At 55.8% G+C, this 22,491-nt stretch overlaps 2 protein-coding genes and 1 long non-coding RNA gene across 11 annotated transcripts in view; 2 read left to right on the top strand and 1 right to left on the bottom strand.

The window, feature by feature from the left end:
• The window catches only part of DLG4 (discs large MAGUK scaffold protein 4), a 22,292-nt gene extending 13,689 nt beyond the window's left edge, over window positions 1–8,603 (top strand). For 6 of the 8 annotated variants that reach the window (XM_077892916.1, XM_077892917.1, XM_077892919.1 and 3 more), the window contains 12 exons: window positions 2,624–2,919; window positions 3,040–3,142; window positions 3,283–3,397; window positions 4,685–4,861; window positions 5,000–5,036; window positions 5,124–5,151; window positions 5,279–5,326; window positions 5,423–5,524; window positions 5,742–5,914; window positions 6,810–6,919; window positions 7,469–7,560; window positions 7,658–8,603. In XM_077892916.1, coding sequence (XP_077749042.1) covers window positions 2,624–2,919; window positions 3,040–3,142; window positions 3,283–3,397; window positions 4,685–4,861; window positions 5,000–5,036; window positions 5,124–5,151; window positions 5,279–5,326; window positions 5,423–5,524; window positions 5,742–5,914; window positions 6,810–6,919; window positions 7,469–7,560; window positions 7,658–7,764 — 1,388 coding nt within the window. In that variant the 3' untranslated portion in view covers window positions 7,765–8,603. Of the gene's footprint in view, window positions 1–1,139; window positions 1,159–2,623; window positions 2,920–3,039; window positions 3,143–3,282; window positions 3,398–4,684; window positions 4,862–4,999; window positions 5,037–5,123; window positions 5,152–5,278; window positions 5,327–5,422; window positions 5,525–5,741; window positions 5,915–6,809; window positions 6,920–7,468; window positions 7,561–7,657 lie in introns of those variants that run through there. The other 2 variants (XM_077892923.1, XR_013376633.1) reach the window with 2 other exon arrangements.
• On the bottom strand, window positions 8,541–15,267 carry LOC144311046 (uncharacterized). Of its 2 annotated transcripts, XR_013376640.1 has the most exons (3): window positions 11,959–15,267; window positions 10,994–11,143; window positions 8,541–10,664 (listed from the first exon to the last, which is right to left on the bottom strand). It is a non-coding gene; the product is annotated as an uncharacterized LOC144311046 (long non-coding RNA). The 2 variants fall into 2 exon arrangements; XR_013376639.1 differs by having other exon boundaries at window positions 10,994–15,267.
• On the top strand, window positions 13,826–17,457 carry ASGR1 (asialoglycoprotein receptor 1). Its single transcript, XM_077892940.1, has 9 exons — window positions 13,826–14,059; window positions 14,266–14,355; window positions 15,347–15,463; window positions 15,568–15,663; window positions 15,743–15,814; window positions 15,918–16,004; window positions 16,107–16,258; window positions 16,360–16,466; window positions 16,627–17,457. Exons 2-9 carry the CDS (start codon window positions 14,289–14,291, stop codon window positions 16,781–16,783), a joined length of 855 nt encoding a protein of 284 aa, XP_077749066.1. The 5' UTR covers window positions 13,826–14,059; window positions 14,266–14,288; the 3' UTR covers window positions 16,784–17,457.
• Window positions 17,458–22,491: the final 5,034 nt, after the last annotated feature.

Here is a 22,491-nt window from a genome sequence, read left to right on the forward strand (position 1 = left end):
CTCCAAACCTCAAAGCTCCCCATCACCCCGTCCCAGTTACTCCTGTGACATCCCAGGGCCCTGTTCCTCTTCGGATACTTCCCACGAAATAGAAACCACTTCTCATGTTCTGTGGTTGGAGACTCGATGGAAAAATCAGTCACCACAGAAAACCCAGAAAAGATTGTCAATAGTCTCTTCCCCAGAAGGCGCAAGGCCCAGATGGTTTTGTGGCTCATTTTTTCAAATCTTTAGGGAAGAGATTATTCTTTTTTAATTTTTTAATTTTTTTTTTGGGGGGGAAGAGATTATTCTTACGCTCCTTCTGAGCAAAAGATTAAAAAAAATTCACGTTTTATTTTATGAGGGCACTTCAAATGGTCGCAAAGCTGATGTAAAAGAAGGAGAGTATAGGCCTCATTTTGCTTCTGAATAGAGACGTGAAAGTTTATAGTGACGTACTGATAAACATAGCAGCGGTTTAAGGGGATAACGTTACAAAATATCATTTGTTTTCAGAAAACTAAAGATGGTTCTGTTTGGGGAAACTTTATTTTTTTTTTAAGATTTTATTTATTCATGAGAGACACACAGAGAGAGGCAGAGATAGAGGCAGAGGGAGAAGCAGGCTCCCTTTGGGGAGCCCGATGTGGGACTTGATCCTGGGACCCTGGGGTCATGACTTGAGTCAAAGGCAGATGCACTGAGCCACCCAGGTGCCCGTGTATTGGGAAACTTTTTAATATGATTTGTTTGAGAGACTAAAATTGTAAGCTCCTTCAACTAGACGTGGGAAGAGACATTGAGAAAATGCAACATCTGTTTTCACGTGAAAACTTAGTAAACGAGGAATGCAGACATTTTCCATACATGAAAAGTAGTTGTCCTACCAAGAGGATCCTTGGCTCCTTGGAGAAGGGGCCAATTCTCAATCTTGGGCCAGAAATGTATGAGATGAGCTTGTAACTTTTTTTTTTATGTCAGAAAGTGATGGAGATACTCAAGATTGCTAGGTTGTGTTAATAACACAGGATGGGCTCCTACTGGCTCTTCCATCAAAACATTCAATATGTGAAAGTCTGTGAGATCATAATGATGTGTAAGAATAATTGGGTGTGCTTGGAGGATGCTAGGAGACCCATTCATTCTGACACCTGGCAAACACAGAGAAAGAGTGAGGTATTTATGTTCCCTTTCCTATACAAATGACACCTCAGAATTACCAAATTATTGATGTAGCGAAGTTTTTTTTTTTTTTTTTTTTTTTTTTAAGATCTTATTTACTTATTCAGGAGAGACACAGAGAGAGGCAGAGACAGGAGAAGCAGGCTCCATGCAAGGAGCCCGATATGGGACTCGATCTTGGGACTCCGGGATCATGCCCTGAGCTGAAGGCAGACGCTTAACCACTGAGCCACCCAGGCATCCTGCAAAGTTCTTTTAAAAAAAAAATTTTTTTTTAAAGAAGATTTTACTTATTTATTCATGAGAGACCCACAGAGAGAGGCAGAGTCACAGGCAGAAGGAGAAGCAGGCTCCTTGAGGGGAACCTGATGTGGGACTCTATCCCAGGACCCTGGGATCATGACCTGAACCGAAGGCAGACGTTCAACCACCGAGCCATCCAGGAGTCCCTAAAAACACTTTTATTTACTTATTTATTTATTTATTTATTTATTTATTTATTTATTTATTTATTTGTAGTAGACTCTACACCCAACATGAGGCTTGTACTCAACCCCTAGATCAAGAGTTGTATGCTCTACCAATTGAGCCAGCCAATTGCCCCAAGGGAAGGTTCTTTTTTTATAGAATAATTCCTACCGATAAGTGCTTCTACCTCCAAAACAAAAGTAGAATACCCTATTTTGCAATCCCCAATGAACTATCTGAACCAGGTAGTGGTCCTCAGTGGCCGCTAAAGCTCTTGGGTGAAAGGCTGGGGTGGGGGGATCGGCTGGCCACCTCTGAACCTGCCAGGTAGTTTCACCTAAGATCACCAGATAGTCTTGTCTCCTGTTGCACAGCTGTCCATTTCTACTGGGTTGTTGATGAAGTATTTGTGCCTCTGAAAAATTGAGCTTGAGTCTGACAAAGTCTCCAGAACGAATTACCAGTTTACTGGAAAAACAGAGCAGAGGCACATGTTAACACCATCGAAGATGCAAGCAGTCATTTCCCCATTAGAATCAGCCTGATAGAAAATGGGAAATTCTGTTAGACAGATGACCTAGTTTTCCCAACCAACGGATGGCCAACAGAAGGAAGAGAGAGAGAGAGACAGACAGAAAGAGGGAGGGAGGAATTTTATAGATTAAGAGATTTGAGAAACAGCACCCAAAAGAAAACTCCCAAAGTCCTGAAGCCTGATATTCATATTCCCCTTGACTTGAGCACCCCAGGCACACCGAGGATATGTGACCTTCAAATCGGTGACCCCCTGGGAGAACCAGCCCCTGATATGGCCTGTGAATCCTGCCCCCCACCATTGCTGGGATGTGATGCCCCCTTCACCCACCCCACTCTCCTGTCTGAGCCCACTCTCCTGATTCCCTCCTGGTTCCCTAGGGAGAAGGTGGGGTGGTGGGTGCTTTCCTTCTCGAAGTTCGATCTTACCCCTTCTCCCACGTCTTCCTCTCTCCAGCTTATTCCCAGCACCTGGACAACGAGATCAGTCACAGCAGTTACCTGGGGACTGACTACCCCACAGCCATGACCCCCACTTCCCCTCGGCGTTACTCCCCGGTGGCCAAGGACCTGCTGGGGGAGGAAGACATTCCCCGGGAACCGAGGCGGATCGTGATCCACCGGGGCTCTACGGGCCTGGGTTTCAACATTGTGGGTGGCGAGGACGGTGAGGGCATCTTCATCTCCTTTATCCTGGCCGGTGGCCCTGCAGACCTCAGCGGGGAGCTGCGGAAGGGCGACCAGATCCTCTCGGTGAGGGAAGGCCTGCCCCTGCCCCCTCACCACTGGGCACCCCCCCCCCCCCGCCCCCTGGGGCAGAGCGCAGAGCTCTGGGGCCCAGCTCTGACAACCCGGCCTCTCCCTTGTCTCTAGGTGAATGGCGTGGACCTCCGCAGTGCCAGCCACGAGCAGGCTGCCATCGCCTTGAAGAACGCGGGTCAGACAGTCACCATCATTGCCCAGTATAAACCAGAAGGTACCAGGCCTGAAGCGCCCCAGCCTGCGGCTAAGCTGGTCTTCGGGGTGCCAGCCCCTTGGCTTGTGGCTTCTGCCAGGCCCAGTAAGGGTGGCAGGAAGGCCAGGGCCGCAGCTCAGGAACCTTCTGGTCCCTTCTAGAGTACAGCCGATTCGAGGCCAAGATCCATGACCTCCGGGAGCAGCTCATGAACAGTAGCCTCGGCTCAGGAACCGCCTCCCTGCGGAGCAATCCCAAAAGGGGTTTCTACATCAGGTTGGGGTGCTTCCGGGCCAGGCTTGACTTTGTTCTCTGCCCCCTGCCGCTGCCCCCCACATCTTCTCCTCACCCCTGCCTACCTCCCACTACCAGCTGGGCCTGATGCTCTGCTGCTGGCCATGGGCTCGGCCGCATAGGTTAGGGACCTTAGATACTCTGTATCAGCCGGAAGGGGGCCTCTGGGCTGAGTTCCCCTGCTGCCATCTGGCCCTTGGTCACCCCTACGTTTCCCCCTGAGACCTCCACAATCTGGTGACATGCAGGTCACTGGCTGGCAGGGCAAGGGCCTCTAGGCTGGGTGGACTGTGGCCTGCGTGGGCACCTCCCTGGGGGTGGCCCAGGGGAGCGGGGTGCCTGGTGTCGTGGGCGCCATGGCTTCTGCCTCCCCAGCCTCCCCTGCCAGGGCTCTGCTGCTGTCCTCAGAACTGTCGCCTCACCTCTTCCCCAAGGCCCAGACCCGCACTGCTGGCCATCTGCTTTCTGGGCACGTTCCCCCGGGATGTCCCACAGGCATCTTAGCTCTATGTGTCCTGAGTGGGGGCTCACTGCTTTCTCCCATGTTCTGGAGCTCTGTCTTGCTGCTCCAGCTTTCTCCCTCACTAACTGGTGCCCTTAACTGGCGCCCATCCGCCCAGACTCCTGCCTCCAGGGGGCCTGGCTTGGCCCTGCCCTGCCTGCTGAGCTCCGGTGCGCCCCCCCACCCCCCCCCCACGCCGCCGCCCTGTCCTCGGTTGGTCTGTTCTGGCTTCCGGGTGTCTCCAGGCCGTCCCAGAGCGCCTCCCCTTTCACCTTGTTGCTGTGCTCCGCGTCTTGGCTGCCTCAGTGGTCCTTCCTTCCCCTGGCCTGACCCCAGGGGTCGTGGTAGGCTGATAGGAATTCGATACTGGTGGGGCTGATCAGGGATAGCACAGTGGTCCTTTTCTTTCTTAGGACCTTGTGCCGATTCCGGGTGACCTCTGGTTGTCCTGTGCATGCGTGCTGCACAATGCTTCCATGGGAGGGTGGTGTTCCAGATTGTTCTCTAGGAATTGCACTGAGTCCGTAGTGGCTCTGGTCCCTGACACAGTGTGGACCGAGTGGCAGATTGTATTGAGTGTGCCTCAATAGTAGAGCTTTCGGTCCTCCCAGGTTTTGAGTTCCTTGGAGTCCACGGCCCCTGTGGGCAGGCTGTCAGCCGCTGTGCTTGGCTGTAGCCCCCTGGTCTGGAACCCCAGGCGGGTCTAGGGGTGCGGGGCGCAGGGGTGGCCTCGACCCACCTCTGATGGATGGCTGCCTGCCCCCCAGGGCCCTGTTTGATTACGACAAGACCAAGGACTGCGGCTTCCTGAGCCAGGCCCTGAGCTTCCGCTTTGGGGACGTGCTGCACGTCATCGATGCCAGCGATGAAGAGTGGTGGCAGGCGCGGCGGGTCCACTCTGACAGTGAGACGGATGACATCGGCTTCATCCCCAGCAAACGGCGGTGAGGCTCCCAGGCCCACAGCCTTCCTGCCACAGGCACTCAAGGCCCAGAGGTCCCCGGGTGGGCAGCCCCAGGACCTCCTGGGAGGGAGGGTGCCCGGCATCTCCCTACCCGCCCATCCCTCCATGTTCCCCACAGGGTTGAACGACGGGAGTGGTCAAGGTTAAAGGCCAAGGTAGGTGCCGGGAGTGAGCTTGGTGGGGAGGGGAGGGGCGGGGCGGGTGGGACTCCACCAACCACGTGGTCTGCTCTTTCTCCGTAGGATTGGGGCTCCAGCTCTGGATCACAGGGTAGGTAGGGTCCACTCGGTACCCCGGGGTGAGGGAGCCCTGAGCCTCTCTTGATAGCGTCAGGAAGGCGGCAGGGGGTCCCGAGTCCCATCTCCGAGCCCCTCGCAGACGCCCTGCCTCCCACTAGGTCGAGAAGACTCCGTTCTGAGCTATGAGACAGTGACTCAGATGGAAGGTGAGTCCTGGCCCCTGCTGCGCCCCGGCCCTGTCCCTGCTGCACCCCTGCCGCACTCTGCCCAGCCGTCCACCTGAGCTGGCTTTCTGTCCCCAGTTCACTATGCTCGCCCCATCATCATCCTTGGGCCCACCAAGGACCGAGCCAACGATGACCTTCTCTCCGAGTTCCCCGACAAGTTCGGATCCTGTGTTCCCCGTGAGTGTGGGTGGGGCCCCTGGGGCGAGGCAGGGAGGTGGCAGTGGGGCCCATGGGGGGGTCTCAGGCAGTGGGCCCGCAGGCGTTGGGGTGTAGGAGGACACAAGGGTCTTCAGAGGAGGGGGGCCCTGACGGGCACCGCCAGCCCTTGCAGTACTGGTCTCCCTAGACGAGGGTTGGTGGTTAGATCTTGGGGGGGTGGGGGACTTCCTGGCAGATACAACTCGACCCAAGCGGGAGTACGAGATAGACGGCCGGGACTACCACTTCGTGTCCTCCCGGGAGAAGATGGAGAAGGACATCCAGGCGCACAAGTTCATCGAGGCGGGCCAGTACAATAGCCACCTGTATGGGACGAGCGTCCAGTCCGTGCGGGAGGTGGCCGAGCAGGTAAGGCCCTGTGGGCAGCTGGCCCCTTCCCCTCCCTCTCCCCACCCCATGGCCTTCCCCAGCTCTCTCTAACTCTCTTTCTCTGTCTCTCTCCCCACTGGGTCTCCACTCCCTCCGCCTTTTCCTCCTCCTCTGGGGCAACTCTGGCTGCCTGCTCCCCCCACCTGCTTCCCTGGCTGCTCCCCGACCTGCTCCCCTGCCTCCCTCTCTCCCTCGCTTGTTTCCTGACCCCAAACTCACGCCACCATCTGTGCCCTCTCCTCCCCTTCCCTGTGCCTTGCCCCACTTCTCATCTCTTCCTGTGGTCTTGCCCGTGGGGCCTTGGCCTCTCCGATGTGGACCCTCCCTCTGCCCTGCTCCCTTGTGGCCCCTGGCCCTTGCCTCTCCCGGGGTCTCTGCCCCCCGTCCTGCTCCTCCTTTCCCCCCGCTGCCCCCAACTCCTGCCTTCTCACCCCCTGTGGCTCCCTTCTCCATCTGCCTCTCCTCCCTCCCACCTGTCTCTCCTTGTTTCTTCCATCTGTCTGTCCTCTGTCTGTCCCCCCATCCTACTTCCTTTCTTCTGCTGCCCTCCACACCCCCACCCTGCATGCTGCCCCACCTTTTGGGTCCCCTTCCTACCTGCCCCTCACCCCTCCTCCTGTGCTGGCTTCTTCCTCTGCTCTGTCCATCCCTTCCTTTATCTCTCTGTCTTTCACTCCCTCTGTCCACAACCCCTCCCACCTTAACTCTCTGCCCCCGTGTCTGTTGACATCCGTGTCACCTCCCTTTTGGCCAACCTCCCATCCTCCACCTTTCCACGTCCCATGTCCCATGTCCCGTGTCCTGCCTGGCACCTCTATCTGTCCTGCCCGCCCCCCCCCTGCCGGTCCCCTCCGCCCACCCCGCCCATCCCCAGGGGAAGCACTGCATCCTCGATGTCTCGGCCAATGCCGTGCGGCGGCTGCAGGCGGCCCACCTGCACCCTATCGCCATCTTCATCCGCCCCCGCTCCCTGGAGAATGTGCTGTGAGTATGGTCCCTGGGGGAGGCCTCCCCTCCGCCCCCACCCCCTGCATCTGTGGCCCCGGGCCTCAGAGGGCCTCTGGTGACTTCTCCCCTGGCCCTGGATGGGGATCTGCACGAGAGCTGGAACCCAGAGGGTGCAAGGCCCGCCAGGCCTTTCCCTTCCTCTTCAGCCTCAGGGAGAGACTGGGCAGGACTGCCTATCCCAGCAGCCCCCAGGGGGTACACCTGCCAGGGCCTACACCTGCCAGGGTGAGCCAGGGCCTTCCAGGCTAGGCTGTCAGGGGTTAGAGTCCCAGTGCCATCACTGGGGCTGAAGGCCAGAAGGATGAGGCTCTGGAGAGGTCCAGAGTGGCCACACCTGGCTGGGGTGGGTCCTGGAGTGGGTGTGTGTGGAGGAGTCAGTGCGGCCCAAGAGGATCCTGGGAATCGTGTATTTTGCTCTGTGCTCCAAACAAGAACCTGCTGGTGGCCACTTGACATCCCTGGATGAAGGAGGTAAAAGGCAGGTGGGACCTGTGCTCAGGGCTGCATCTGTCTCGCTGTCCACAGAGAGATTAACAAGCGGATCACAGAGGAGCAAGCTCGCAAAGCCTTCGACAGAGCCACCAAGCTGGAGCAGGAATTCACAGAGTGCTTCTCAGGTGAGGCCCGTGGGGTGGACAGATTGGAAGGAGGCTTCCCTGGGTGGGTGCCCCACTGTTGGCTGGGGTCTGGCCTCACTCCCTGCTCCACCCCCAGCCATCGTGGAGGGCGACAGCTTTGAGGAGATCTATCACAAGGTGAAGCGTGTCATCGAGGACCTCTCAGGCCCCTACATCTGGGTCCCGGCCCGAGAGAGACTCTGACTCCTGCCCTTGCCGTGGCCTGGACTCGCCCCGCCTCCGTCCCGCGGGCCCCTTGGTCTGGACTGAATTGCCCAAGCCCTCCGCGCCCCCTAGCCTCCCTCCCGTCCCTTCTTATTTATTTCCTTTCTCACTGGATCCAGCCCTGGAGGGGGGACACTCCCCTGCATGTATCCCCGCACCCCAGGAACCTGGGGTCTGGGGGGGAGCCGGGCTCCTGGTCCCAAGCCCGTGCTCCTGAGGACCCTAGCCCTTGCCCGCCCCCAATGCACACATGAGCCCATCGGGGGCCACCTGCCCTCCCCCACCTCCTCCCACACACATTCCAGAAGTCAGGGCCCCCTCAAGGAGCACCCCGCTGCAGGGACGCAGGGCACAGGCCTCCTCTGTCTCCTGAGGCCAGGCCTGGGTCCCCCCTGCCCTTGTCATAACTCCCCAGGTCCCTTGGTTTAGCATTTATTTTTTTCCCATTTTTTTTCTTCTCAAAGGTGGTTTTTTTGGGGGGATAAGTGGGGGACCCCGCTGTGGGCCCCCTGCCTTCCACGTGCCCCCCACCTTTTTTCTTTGCCGGTTTGCATGAATGGAAGGTCTAATTGTGGCTTTTTTTTCCTGGGATTCTTTTCTTTTCTTTTTTCTTTTTTTCCTTTTTTTTTTTTTTTTTTTCTTTTTGGGGAAAGGGGAGGGTTGGGTCTAGGGAGTGGGAGCGTGGGAGGGAGGGTGGGGGGCAGGGGTCGGGGGTTGTGCGTCTGGGAGCCAGGGGAAGACTGGAAATGCTGCCGCCTTCTGCAATTTATTTATTTTTTTCTTTTGAGAGAGTGAAAGGAAGAGACAGATACTTGAAACCTGGTGTGTGGCCTGGTTATTTGGGACCTGGGTATAGAGGGAGACAGGGTGGGAGTGTAGGGATGACTCTTGTAGTCAGATCCTTCTTCACACCAGCCCAGAGAGGGGAGGATGGCTTACAGGGGGTCTTGGAAGGACCCTGAAACCAGGGACTCCAAGTTGGTAGTGAAGTGTGGGCCTGGGATGAGCTGGACACGCCGTCTGTCCAAAGTCACTGACAGACCTGGAAAGAGGCTGGACTGGCATATGTCCCTACAAACTTAGCCCAGCCCTGATCACTCCTCTGGGCCGCCTGGGTCCTGTTGGGCAGCATGACACTCCCTAAGGGAAAATAGAGAGGAAACTCTCGGTTCAGGTTCATAGACTTGCGGACAGAGCTGGGCTCTGGCAGTGATGTTTACAGAGATTTGCTGGTAAGAAATGCTGTCGAAATATTTTTTTGTGGGATTCCTTTATACCCCATCTCTATAGAGAGATTCAAAGCAGCTTTGCCACTAACCAGGGTAGGAAAATGGAACCTCGATATATTAAAAAAAAAAAAAAAGGCAAAAACATCTGCAGTAGCTAGAAGGGGAAATAGGATCTCTGAGCCTCCTGGTAGACAGGGCAAAAAGGGAAGCAGCCCATCATGTAGTTCATTGTTAGAAAGGAGATCAAAAAACTCTGGTTCTTTCAGGGAGTCAGATTTTCCTGACCCCAAGCCTTGCTGATGCTTCTCAGATGCTGTTATGTAGAGTATTGGTTCTTGGCTTTTCTTCTGCCACTGTTCGTGCACTTGACAGGCTCCCTTCTGCCAGAAAGGCCTCAGCTGCAGCAATCAATGAGCCATTGCTGGCACTACCCCATTCTTCCTCTGATTTAGGGGCCCCAAGGTGTGTGTGTGGGGGAGGCTGAGGTGGAGGGTACAGACTTGAGATGGTTAAGCCCCAAACAGTGCAGAAGGGCAGTTTCTGTTGCCCCAGGTTAACAGAGAGTTGAATGCAAAAGATTCCCTCCACTGCCCCCACGGAGCAGCAGTTCTGGGGAGGGTGGGATTGGCCCAACCTAAGCGGGTACAGATCTCTAGCCGCGTGTCACTTAAACCAGCGGTCCTCTTTGGATTGTCCCTACAAACTTCTGTGCAGGCTCTAGACAAAGGAACCCAGCCAACTGAATCCTGGGGGGTCTACATTTCGGGAAACCTCCAAGGTGACTCTGATGTCTTGCTGGGTGCAGAAGCACTGCTTCCAAGGATGGCTTTTTTCCCCCCCCCACATAATCCTTCTTTTAGCTTGGTTCTGCGTAGGAGCAGATGGTTTGAGGCTATGCTGGTGTTTTCTGCCATCGGCCAGAGGGAGGAATCTGTGAGCTGAGGAAGGTGTGTGCAGGTAACGTGCCTGGATCGAAGGGGTTAAGGAGAGTTCACTGAGAAGGGGCAGAGTCACCTCATTCTGCATGCATCACTTTTTAGATTATGAAAGTAATACATGTACCTTATAAAAATTCAAATAAATATAGAAATACATATGGTTTAAAAAAAATTCCCTCCCCATCTCATTCCACACACTCCTCAGAGGGAAGCGCTTTGGCAGTTTGTGGTATGTTCTTCCAAATCTATAAAGAGCTCTTCCCTGGCCGGGTTCGGAGACTGAATGTTTGAGTGGTTAGGCGCACTGGATTCCCAGGCCGACTGGGGTTCAAACCCTGCCTCCTCTTCACTCCCGGCCATTTCTTTCAACAAATACTCATTTGGCTCTTCCTTGGTGCCAAGCAGTGTTTGAAATGCTGGGAGTGCAACATCCCGGCCCCCCAGGGGGCCCTGGGGTCCTTGCAGTGGGGAGTGCAGAGCCCAGGAAGTGAAGGGACGCGGGTCGGGTCAGGGAAAGGATGATGGCAGCGCAGCGCAGGGAAAGGGAAAGCGCCTTCGCTGGGTCAGACGGGTCGCTAGGGAGGCGTCTTCTCGGAGCAGCGCTGGGCTTGAGGCCTGCAGGGCGCCAAAGCCTGGGGCGTCCGGCGTGCCGGATGGACAGAGGAAGGGCAGATGGACAGAGGAAGGGCAACGTGGGAAGAAGCCGGTGATGCTGGAGGACAGAAGGGAAGGAGGTCACTGGGGTGGAGCGGGCGGCGGAGACGGAGACGGGAGAGGGTCAGAGAAGCGAGAGACTTGTGGGTTTGAGGGAGAGCGCCCGACACAGCTGGCAGGTGGGCGCCGCAGGTGGGCGCCGCGGGGCTGCCCTGCGCAGGGGGCGGAGGCGCGGCAGGGGGCGCTCGAGAGCCAGGCGGACGGCGCAGGGAGGTGAGGCCGGGCGGGGAGGAGAGGGAAGGGGTGGCCGGGCGCTGGGCTGGGGCTCAGAGCGCAAATTGGGCCAACCGCATCTCTAGGTCGGGGCTGCGAACAGTAACTGCTCACCTCGCTGGTCGTGGCGCACGCAAGGCCGCTGCGCACAGCCCTGCGCCCGCCAGCAGGTGGTCACCACCAGTGCCATTGCCGCCCGGTCTGTTCTTTAGTTAAATAAAACCTGGAAACGTGGCGTTTGAATTTTTTTTTCTAAACGTACACCTGTAAATAAAAGTGGGAAAGAGGAGTGGGCTGGGTCCTGGGTCCCAGAATCCTGGCTGTGCCAGCAGCGAGGAGCCAGGACGAGGAAGTTCTTGCCGAGCAGCCTCGGGTCTGGACACCCTTGAGTGGGCTCTGTGGGTTCTTGCTGGAAACCTCCTCCTTGCCGCCCCTGGAGACCCTCTTCCTTTGCAGGGGGCTCCCAGCACTGAGCCTCCAGCCCGTGCACCCCTCCCTTAACCCCTCCTGCTTCATCTCCACCCAGGCCCTGCTCAGCCTCTCCTGGATTTGAGGAGCTGTAGGTCACCCTGTCTGGAAAGTCAGCACTGAGCCTTCTGTTCCCCCCTCTGCCTGTTGTCCCGTCATTTCTTGGAGAGTCTTCTTGGGTGTCTGACTTTGCAGCCTGAGGGTGCAATGGGCTGTCTGGACCCTGGGGTGGTGGCAAGGGCGCAAGCCAGGCAGGCCCGTCCCAAGCTCAAGCTTGAAAGCCCTCTGAGAGGGGGTGGGCGAACCCGAGGGGGCTCAGCACCCAGGTCTTCTGCATGGGAAGGGAGGGGCTGTCTTAGCCAACACACCAGGTCCCCAGTTCTGCCCCAGGGGAGTTCCTAACCCCCCTCTGGGAGATGGGGAGACAGGTGCTCTGCTGTCCTGACCCCAGCCTTCCCCCTTCCCCACATTCGCAGGCTCCAGGGTGGGGAGGCTTACTGCACTCTCAGCTGTGCTGCTGGTGATGAGAACAGTACCCGAAGAGCCAGCAGGTGTTGAGAACCTAGTGTGTCCCAGGCCCAGCGCTAAGCGCTTTTCCCTCACTCTCTCACCTGACCTTGGCGGTGACTCTGGGCTGGCATGCAGTGCCCCCTCTGACGAAGGGCCAGGCGAGGTCAATCCCAAGCTTGAGTTTGAAAGCCCTCTGAGAGGGAGTGGGCGAACCCAAGGGAGCTCAGCACCCAGCTCAGCACCTATATGAAAGTAGGCTCCATGCCCAACAGGGGCTTGAACCCACGATGCTGAGATCAAGTCTTACACTCTACCGGCCAGGCGCCCTAAGATACATATTATCAAAGGAATAAGTGTAAGAGGTGGGTGAGTTCTCAGCATAAACACACCATCATTGGGGCATAGTTTCCTTTTTGGCTACTTTTTCATTTCTTAGGACTGTCTTTGGTATTTTGCAAGAGGCTTGCTTATAAGTTAGTGCCCCGATTGGTCAGTGTATCATGTGGTTCGTCTGGCTTTCTTCACATTGTTTTATCACTGAGGGCTCTCACTCTAAAGCTACTGGCTTTGGAGAGCATTTTTCAGCACAGCTCCACTTCCTGTTCCCTAATCAGTGGGTTTGGGGAACGCAGTTATGGATAAGAAAACAGATTTCAGAAACATCATATTTCAGTATATAACATGCAAACGGAGGAATGCAGAAATCCTGAGCGTGTGGTTTTCTGCAGTTTGGAGCATGTCCATGCAACTGGCATCCGGATCAAGATGTGCACATTTCTGTTCCCCAGAAGCCTTCTTGTGCTGCCTCCCAAGTCACTGTGTCTGCAAGAGTAAACCACTATTGGGCCCAAAGCAGCACAGGTTTATTTGCCCGAATAAACCAGATTGTGAGTGATGATATAAGGGAATGCTAAACCAACAGTCCAAAAGTCCCCAAAAGGACTGGCCACAGTCCCAGTGCGTACACAAAACAGGGGGCTTTTCAGGACACAGACGATGGGGGTGCGCCCGGGCCTTTCACGTGTCGTGCAAGGATTGTGTTCCAGAAGGTCTCATGACATATAGAACTCTCATGATAAAGTCTAGTTCTGTCATTGAGATAAATTACTGTAACGTAGGGTTTGCATGACTTGGCATTTGGGACGAGTGAACATCTTTAGGATTGCCCGATTTCTAACTTGGCAGGATTTGAATGCATACACTCCTGCCAGAATCCCCCGTGGGACTGTGAGGGTCTGTGCGTCAGCATCTTGGGGACCCCAGGGCCCCGCCATGGTGGTGGTATGGGATCCCTGGTTCTGGGTGTGGTTCTTCGTTCTGGTCCTGGGGCCAGGAGGATTACAGTCCAGTCCTCTCTCTGCTGCTTCCTTGCCTGTTATAACCCTGGGGAACGACTTGCCTGGGGGGCCGGTTTCCTCATCGGCCTCTGGAGTTCATGGATGACAAGTCCAGACACACAGCGGGAGCCGATGGGAGCCTGCTGGCACCAGTCCCGGCTTGGGTGGGAAATACTTGCTTTCCTGTCTCTCCCCCCACCACCCCAGGCTGCTTGGAGGACTTTGCCCCCTGGGGGAGTGAAGCCAGCGAGCCCCAAGCTGGAGAGCCTGGCTGCAGAGCCTCCGCAGGAAGGGGCCCAGGCTCAGATGCCAGGGTCAGAGCCGGGGTTGGGCAAGAGCAGAGCACAGGGCCCCCTGATCCTGGGCAGGGATATTTGGAAACACCAACAATTCTGGGAAATTTGATGGCAGGAAGTGAAAGGAGGGAGGGGCAGGAGGAAACAGCAGGGTGCACCCCAGGCCCGTCCTGGCCTGGCTCCCCATACCAGTGATGAGTGAGGTGACCAGCAGGGGGGCGAGGGGGAGGGGCCAAACCTGGAGAGTCCCCCTGGTGGGGGGGAAGCAGTGGCGACCCATCCCCCACTCCCACCCCACACACATCCCCTGAGTCCCAAATCCCTTTTCACCTCTATTTACTGTCCAAAGTCCCAGGCCCTGGGGATGCCAGGTTCTGAGTGTTGAGACACACGGACACACAGACACGCAGCTGCGCAGCGCTCAGGGCCCTCATATGGGCCCTGCACCCTCCCCTCCCATCCTCCAGGGCTATCGGAGCACCCCAAGTCTCCAGGCTTCAGCCTCCTTTTTAGGCTACGATCTGCACAGCACTGAGGCATCCAGGAACTGACCTCAAGACCATCAGCAAGTAAAAGGGGAAGCAGAGGCAGGGGATGGGGTGGGCTGGGGGCCAGGCAGGAGTACTTCAGAGGACAAAGTTTGGATGTCAAGCCTGGGAGCGAACAGGGAACAGGAGAAAGGAAGTCTTCCTGTAGCCAGTGGTCACTTAGAGACCGACTGGACCTCCCACCCTGGCTCTGTTCAGCCCCAGCCCTAACCCCAACCTTGACCTAGGCCCGGGTCCAGCCAGCCCTACCATGACAAATGACTATCAGGATCTTCAGCATCTGGACAATGAGGACAATGACCATCACCTCAGACAAGGTAAGGGTTCCTTCCATTTCTGAAAGGTGAGCGTGATGGGACTGCCCCCTTGCCTCAGCCCCTGCTTCCTTCTGTGACCACCAGGTCCCTGGGTCTGCCCTGCGCACAAGAGGATGGTCTGAGCCGCCCCTCTTGGGGGAGGTGCCCTACGTGGGTTGTGGGCCTGAGTCCCTTTCTCTGGGGCAGGCGTCCTGGGACACTACGTGCCTCCTGACCCTGCCGTGTCACCCACTGCTCAGAGCTTGGGGAGGGTGAGGGTCCAGGGGCCCAGGAGTGACTCAGAGAGGTGAGGTCCCCCTCCTTTCCTCTAACACCTGATGTGAGTGTGTGTGAGCGTTAGTGCAGGGAGTCAAGGAGTCAGACTTCCGTGAGGAGGCCGAGGCACCAAGTATCCAAGAAGGAGGAGGCCTTCATCCAACAGAAACAAGCCCCCCTTCTCTCTCCCACCTGCGGGGGTGCTGTTGGGGCTGAGCAGGAGGGTCCTGAGGGATGGGCTGGTGGGGGGGGGGGAAGGGCTGCAGGGGAGGCCTCCCCAGGTGGGAGCACCTTGACGGTCTCCAGCTACTCCGTCTTCTCTCCCAGCACCCAGCCAGAGGAGGGGAATTCGTGGGGCGGGGGAGAAAGGAACCTCTTCCTCTTTCCCGCCTTTTGGTGGGGGGAGTGACCCCAGCCACCCCGACTCCCGCCCAGGCTCGGCCCTCAGCTCCGGGGAGGTCCAGCAGCTCCGGTGAACAGCGTGGCCGCTAGGTGTCAGCAACGGCCCAGGGCCTGGGTGGGCCGGGGCGGGTCCCGCTGGGCGCCCACCGCCAGCTGCCCTGCCCCTCAGGGTCTCCCACCCCAACCTTCCTCATCCCTGTGGTTCCTCCTGGGCCAGGAGGGGGAGCCTTAGTCCGCTCCCCCCCCCCACCCTCGCCACTCTCCCCCCCTCCCGCCCCGGGGCCCCAGAGCCGCCCGTGTGTCCCAGGGATCCTCACACCCGGGCTTCTTGCAGTGCCACCCGCCCCCCAGCCACTCCTGCGGAGGCTCTGCTCGGGACCCTGCCTCCTCCTGCTGTCCCTGGGCCTCAGTGTCCTGCTGCTGGTGGTCGTCTGCGTCATCGGATCCCAGAGTGAGTGCCCTGGGGGGGCCTGGGGTGGCAAGGTGGGAGGGCTGGCTGCTGCGATGGCGCCTGCAGCCCCCTCGTTTTGCTCTCTGCAACTCTTTCCCGTCCAGACTCCAAACTGCGGGGGGAGCTGCAGGCTCTGAGGGAGACTTTCAGCAACTTCACGGCAAGCACCGAGGTCGAAGTCAAGGCTCTGAGTAGCCAGGGTGAGGGGGGCTTGGGGCTGGGGCTGAGGGGTGCGTGGGGCGCTAGGGATGTGGGGGCACTGAGCAAGTGTCTCCCCAGGAGGAAATGTGGGCAGAAAGATGAAATCCCTGGAGTCTCAGCTGGAGAAGCAGCAGAAGGATCTGAGTGAAGGTCAGTGGGCGTGTGTGCAGGGGCGGTGGGGTCCCTCAGGCCAAAGCGAGGGCCTGGCTGTGCCTGTGGCTGGTCCCCTATCCCCTGCCTTGGGTGCCCCCAGATCACTCGGACCTGCTGCTGCACGTGAAGCAGTTCGTGTCGGACCTGCGAAGCCTGAGCTGTCAGATCGCGGCGCTCCATGGCAATGGTGAGGAGGCGAGGCCCCGGGCGCCCACCCTGGCGCCCACCCTGGCTCCCACCTGCCCACGGGTGGCGCCTCAGCCTCCCCGCTCCCCCCCCCACCCCCCAGGCTCCACACTGACCTGCTGCCCCGTCAACTGGCTGGAGTACGAGGGCAGCTGCTACTGGTTCTCCCGCTCCGGGAAGTCCTGGCCCGAGGCGGACAAGTACTGCCAGCTGGAGAGCGCGCACCTGGTGGTCGTCAACTCCAGGGAGGAGCAGGTGAGCGCCCCAGGGCTCGTGGGGGCAGGTAAGAGGGGCCTGGCGGTGCTGGGGTGCTGGCTGCTCCGGGGGGTGCCCACCACCCCATCCCCTCTCCCCAGAAGTTCATCCAGCACCACATGGGGCCTGTGAACACCTGGATGGGCCTCACGGACCAGAGTGGGCCCTGGAAGTGGGTGGACGGGACGGACTACGAGACCGGCTTCAAGTGAGTGTGCGCCCCCCCCCCCCCCCGCGGTGCACGTCCCAGCCCCGCGGGTCCCCACTCCCACCCCACCCCATCCCCACCCGGGGCGCCAGGGGGCGGGGGGGGGGGGGGCGGGAGAGGCTTGGCCGGGGTGGAGGCGCACATCCACTGGTATCCGCAGGAACTGGAGGCCGGAGCAGCCAGACGACTGGTACGGGCACGGGCTCGGGGGCGGCGAGGACTGCGCGCACTTCACGGACGACGGCCGCTGGAACGACGACGTGTGCCAGAGGCCCTACCGCTGGGTGTGCGAGGCGGCGCGCGATCCCGCCACCTAGGGGCCTCCTCTCCCCTAATTTATTTCCACAGTGCCTCCCCCTGCCCCGTGATCCCCCCGCCCCTGTCCCGGGGAGGGGGGCCTCCTCCACCTCCTCTGGGATGGCTGATCCAGGATTTTAAGGGAAGGGGACAGGACGACGTCTGTGATTCGCAGACTCACGTTTGGAAGGGTGGGGAGATGGAATCCAATATCACCTGCCGCGGTTTGCAGGTGATGGTCCACGTTTTTTTAGAGTAAAAAACCCAGAAATATTCGAACGTGCCACTGTTGTCTGGTTATTGGGCGTTAGGAATCGGGAGTGGGCGGGTGGGAAGGAAGCCTGGGGCAGGCAGTGTGGCCTGGAGAGGAATGAGGGGGCTTTGGTACTTACAGGTGTGGGAGTTAGGGCTTCTGTTCTGGGTCTCCCCTGTAAAGGTGTCCTGGGACTGAGGACCAGTGCACCTGTGCAATTCCCCTAGGACCAGAATCACCCCAGGTGTCCAGGACTTCTAAAGCTTAGCATGGGGGCACCTGGGGGGCTCAGCAGTTGAGCATCTGCCTTCTGCTCAGGGCGTGACCCTGGGGTCCTGGGATCAAGTCCTGCATGGGGCTCCCTGCAAGGAGCCTGCTTGTCCCTCTGCCTGTGTCTCTGTCTCTCTCTGTGTTTCTCGTGAATAAAAAGATAAAATCTTTTTTTTTTTTAAAGATAAAATCTTTAAAAAAGAAAACTTTGCATGAAACTCATTGATGCCTGTCACATGCATTACAGTGGACAGAGGCAGTGTTCACAGGCAGGCAACAAATACAATGAATGTGAGGATGAGCCCATCACCAAGAACCACCAAACCTGAGAAGAAAGCCAGAAAACCAGAAGGTGGAAAAGAAGTCCCCAAATGAATAGAATCCACAACCCAGGAGGAACACAGGAACAAACAGATTAAGACTTTGCAGGCAGTTATGGGAGCATCAACAAATACTGAATGAACACAAAAGTAGAGACAAAAAGATCCATCAGCATATAAACATCTCACCATATTTCTGGATTACTTTGGGTACAACAGAAAATAAAAATGAGACAGGTAATTCAGAAATGAGCTAGGAGAGCACTCCATACTGAGGTTGTGGGACTGTCTAAAGCAGTTCTCAGGAGGAAAAGTACATGGACTTAATCCCGTTTGCTAAAAAAACACGGCTAAATTGAAATGAGCTAAGTTTTGGCTCAAAGAACTGGAAAAATAATAAAATCCTTCAGAAGAGAAGGCAGGGGTTTATTAAAATAATCATCAACCACAGGGTATGTATTTTATTTGAGTACAATGGGACATTTTAATTTTAATTTTTAGAAATTTTATTTGTTCCTGAGAGGCACAGAGAGAGGCAGAGACACAGGCAGAGGGAGAAGCAGGCTCCCTGTGGGGAGCCCGATGTGGGACTTGATCCTGGGACCCTGGGATCATGCCCTGAGCCAAAGGCAGATGGTCAACCACTGAGCCACCCAGGTGCCTCCAAAAAGATGGTTTGATGAAAGACTGGGGACAGGACCCGTGGGCAGGAAGGGCTGCACAAGGTCACAAAGAGGGCCCGTTATAGACTTTCAAGTCGGGAGGGGGTCAGGGAGAGCCCGAGTCTCTGAGGAATTTGGAAGCAAGCTTCCCGGGACCCTGAGGGGACCAGCTATTGTCCGGAAAGGTCATTTATTACCGTCTAATAAAACCTGAGGCATGAGACCCTTCAGATGTACATCCGTGGGTCAGATGCCTGGGGCATGATCTTGGGGGTTTGAGAGGAAAGAAGGTTCTAAAGGAATTGTTCTGTGTTAAAGCAGACTCACAAAAAATAAAAATAAAAAAATAAAACAGACTCACAGGGTCCTGGGGGTGGGGGTAAGGTTGCCTTTTGCCCTGAGTGACGGGTGAGCATGGAGGCCGCTGAGTCCCTGGAGGAAGGCCCCCTGCCTGATTCAAGGACTGGTCAGTGGGCTGTAGGGAGCATGGAAATTTAATCACTTCTCTTCTACCTTTGTTTCCTGCATCATACCTAACATCACATACAAAATTGGACACTGGATAGATTCAAGACCTAAATAGAAAATGTAAAAGTACAGTACAGAAGTAATAGGAAAAAAAAAAAAAGAAGGAAGGATAATCTCGTTATAGAGGGGTACAGAAGGACTTCATCCATAAGACCTCTAAAGCAAATACCAAAAAGCCAAAACAATTTTGGTGAAATTGATTGCATGAAAATGAAACATTTCAGCTCAGTGACAATGTATCAGGTACCCAGCAAGAAACAGACGGCATATGTGAAATGGGTAATTGGAGGATTTTTTTGTAAAATATTTTATTTTTATTATTAAAATATTTTATTTATTTATTCCTGAGAGACAGAGAGAGGCAGAGACACAGGCAGAGGGAGAAGCAGGCTCCCTGCGCAGAGCCGGATGTGGGACTTGATCCCAGGACCCGGGGGAGCGGGGGGAGGGGGGGGTCACACCCTGAGCTGAAAGCAGTCGCTCAGCCACTAAGCCACCCAGGTGCCCCAAAAGATTTTATTTTTAAGTGATCGCTAATCTCTACACCCAATGTGGGGTTTGAACCCAGAACTCTAAGATCAATAGTTGCACGCTCCACCACTGGGCCAGCCAGGGGCCCCCAGAGGATATTTTAATACAGGAATGATTTTAGGAAGGGATGAGCAGCGTTAGGGAAGCCACAAGAAAGAGGGCAGGGCCCCAGGGATCCCAGAAGTGAGGAGTTGTTGGCACCTCCAGGAACCTGAGAAGAGAGAAGAGCCCCCCTCCCCAACAGGACCTGTGTCTGTCCATCTGTTATAACTCCGGGTGGCTGGAGGCAGCTAGCTCACTGCTGGTTGGTGGGGGAGAAGCTGGAGGAGCTAACATCCTCACTTCCCTCCTCTTCCTTCCTCTGATCATCTGCTGCCATTGGAATGGAAAGGGATGATGCAGCCATACAGCTCGGTGAGGGAGGCCAAAGAACAACGACGAGGAACAGGGCATATGGTATAGGTGGAGGGACAAACAGAAGACACAGGAGTCTGAGGCTGGAGTGGGGGCGGGGGGAGGAAACCTACATTAGCAGTAGCAAAGGGTAGAGAGAGGTAGTCTGCAGAGTCTGATGTAATGTGACGAAAACCGTCAAGCAGCCATCTGGTTGACAAGAATCAGAGATGAAGTCAAGGGCTGGCAAGGTGTGGGTGTGGGGAGAGGAGGTCACACACTCCTCCCTCCTCCCGGGAGCACCCATCGCCAGAGCCCTTCTCCAAGGTATTTAGTGGAATTAGGAATGCGTATCTGGCCCAATCCCTGCAAGTCTGCTTCTGGGTAAACATCCCAAAGGTCCTCTTGCTGGTCGGCTGGTCCGCTGGACCCGGTGAAGACGTGCACGGCGGGGCCAATGGGTAACAGAAGCTGGAAACGACCTCGGTGCTCGCCCAAAGCGCGATGTGGGATGTGCCCCTGCGGCGATATTGCCCCCACCCCACCCCGGACTTGGAAACAGTGACTGCGGGGCAGCCAGTGGGCACACAGCGCGGAGGTGTGGGGGTCCTCAACACGCACCCCAGACCTACCAATCCGCTTCTAGGTATGTATCTGAAGGAAGTAATCACCCCCCACGTTCACCGCAACAGCGTTCTCAGCAAACAACGGAAGGGTCTGTAGGCCAAGGAGCCGGGAAAGAGAATGCGGAGGACACAATCCCGCGGAATAGGATTGAGCCGCAAAAAAGAAGGCGCTCCTGCCATTTGCGAGAGCGTGATGCGCCGGGAGGGCATTATGTTCCGTGGAATCAGCCAGACAGAAGGACAAATACTGTTGTGTGTGTTTAAAGATTTTGTTTATTTATTCATGAGAGACACACAGAGAGAGGCAGAGACACAGGCAGAGGGAAAGCAGGCTCCCCGCGGGGAGCCCAATGGGGGACTTGATCCCAGGACCTGGGGGTCACACCCTGAGCCAAAGGCAGCCACTCAACCCCTGAGCCTCCCAGCATCCCAATACTGTTGTGTTTTGAAAAAAAAAGTCAAACTAAGAGAACCAGAGAGTGGAAGGGTGGTTACCAGGGGCTGGGGGTGGGGTGGGGAATGGGGAGATGCCAGGCAAAGGGCACAAAGGTTTATTTATTTATTTTTAAAGATTGTAATTATTTGAGCGAGAGAGAGAGAGAGAGAGAGAGAGAGAGAGAGAGTGCAACCAGGAGGAAGGGCAGAGGGAGAGGGAGAAGCAGCCTCCCTGTGGTGCAGGGAATGGATCCCTAGACCCTGTGATCAGGGCGTGAGCAGATGCTTAACCCGCTGAGCCGCCCAGGCTCACCCAAAGGATACAAAGTTTTACTATAAGATGGGGTCTGAGTCTCTACTGTACAGCATGGTGATTGTACTTAATAATGCTGTGCTGCAGTGCTCGAAATTTGCTAAGACAGTAGAGATCTCAAGTGTTCTTACCACACAAATGGTAACTATGTGAGGTGATGAATATGTTACTTAGCTCGCTGGTGGGAATCATTTCCCGATGCATATGTGATAAAATCATCACACCGCACACCAAAAACACACTGTACCCCTGAAATATAGATAATTTTTATCTGTTGATCATACCTCAATAAAGCTGGAAAAACATAACGGAAGCATATTTCACGGAAAAAGCAAACCAACAGCAACTACGTGTACACACAGCAATGCGGGGAGCCCTGAAATAGTCCCTGAAGGAGAAAAAGCAAAAAGGATATATTCTAGAACACAATCACATAGATCAAAAGCAACAGCCTACACCTGCCACAGTACTAGATGATTTTCAAGGATCTGTGCATTTTCCAGCGCAGGTCAAAACCCATTCCAGTGTTCGCTGGTTGGAGAAGAGCAGGTGCCACCAGGGTGAAGGGAAACATCTACACGAGGCGGCAAGAGCTGAGAGCCTGGCTCAGCAGAGGATGGGACACTCCAGCCTCACATCTGGTCCAGAAGGAGAAGTGTACAGGTGCCCCACAGGCTCCGTGTGGCTAGGATCCTTCATGGGGAGAGATGAGATGCAGCCCACGAGGGCCAGGACCCTGACCTTCTGGGCTACGTCTGGTGGTGGATCCAGAGTGAGTAATGAGAATAAAAAATATTGGAAAAATTTCCAATATTGGAAAATGTGGAACATACATATATTTGATTTGCAGACATTAGGCATCTCCCATTGTGATGCAGTGGGGGCCACGCAGAGTCACCTGTGAAGTGTTCTTCTCAGAAGACCTTGAACCCAATCTGACTGAGAGAGGTTCGTGGGTGTTCATCATATGAGTCTCTCAACTTTTGGACATACTTTGTTCACTAGAGCGGAATCAAAAACAGCAGGGCCTAAAGATAGGGCTCAACTGAAAAATAGGACATAATAGATTTGTTACAAGTGCAGTCTGGGGAAATCAGATTTTGCTTCTACATAGGAGAGGGACCAATTTGGGGGTGCCTGGCTGGCTCAGTGGGTGGAACATGGGACTCTTGATCTCGGGGTTGGGAGTTCGAGCCTCACATTGGATGTAGAGATATCTTAAAAATAAATAAAATCTAAAAAAAAAAAAAAAAGAGGGACGGGGTGCTTGAGTGGCTCAGTCAGTTGAGCCACGAACTCTTGGTTTCCGCTCAGGTCATGATCTCAAGGTGGTGAGATCCAGCCCCCTTTGGCTGCTGAGCTCAGCGAGGAGTCTCCTTAAGATTCTCTCCCTCTGC

This window comes from Canis aureus, chromosome 3 (assembly GCF_053574225.1).
Source record: "Canis aureus isolate CA01 chromosome 3, VMU_Caureus_v.1.0, whole genome shotgun sequence".
NCBI lineage: Eukaryota > Metazoa > Chordata > Mammalia > Carnivora > Canidae > Canis > Canis aureus.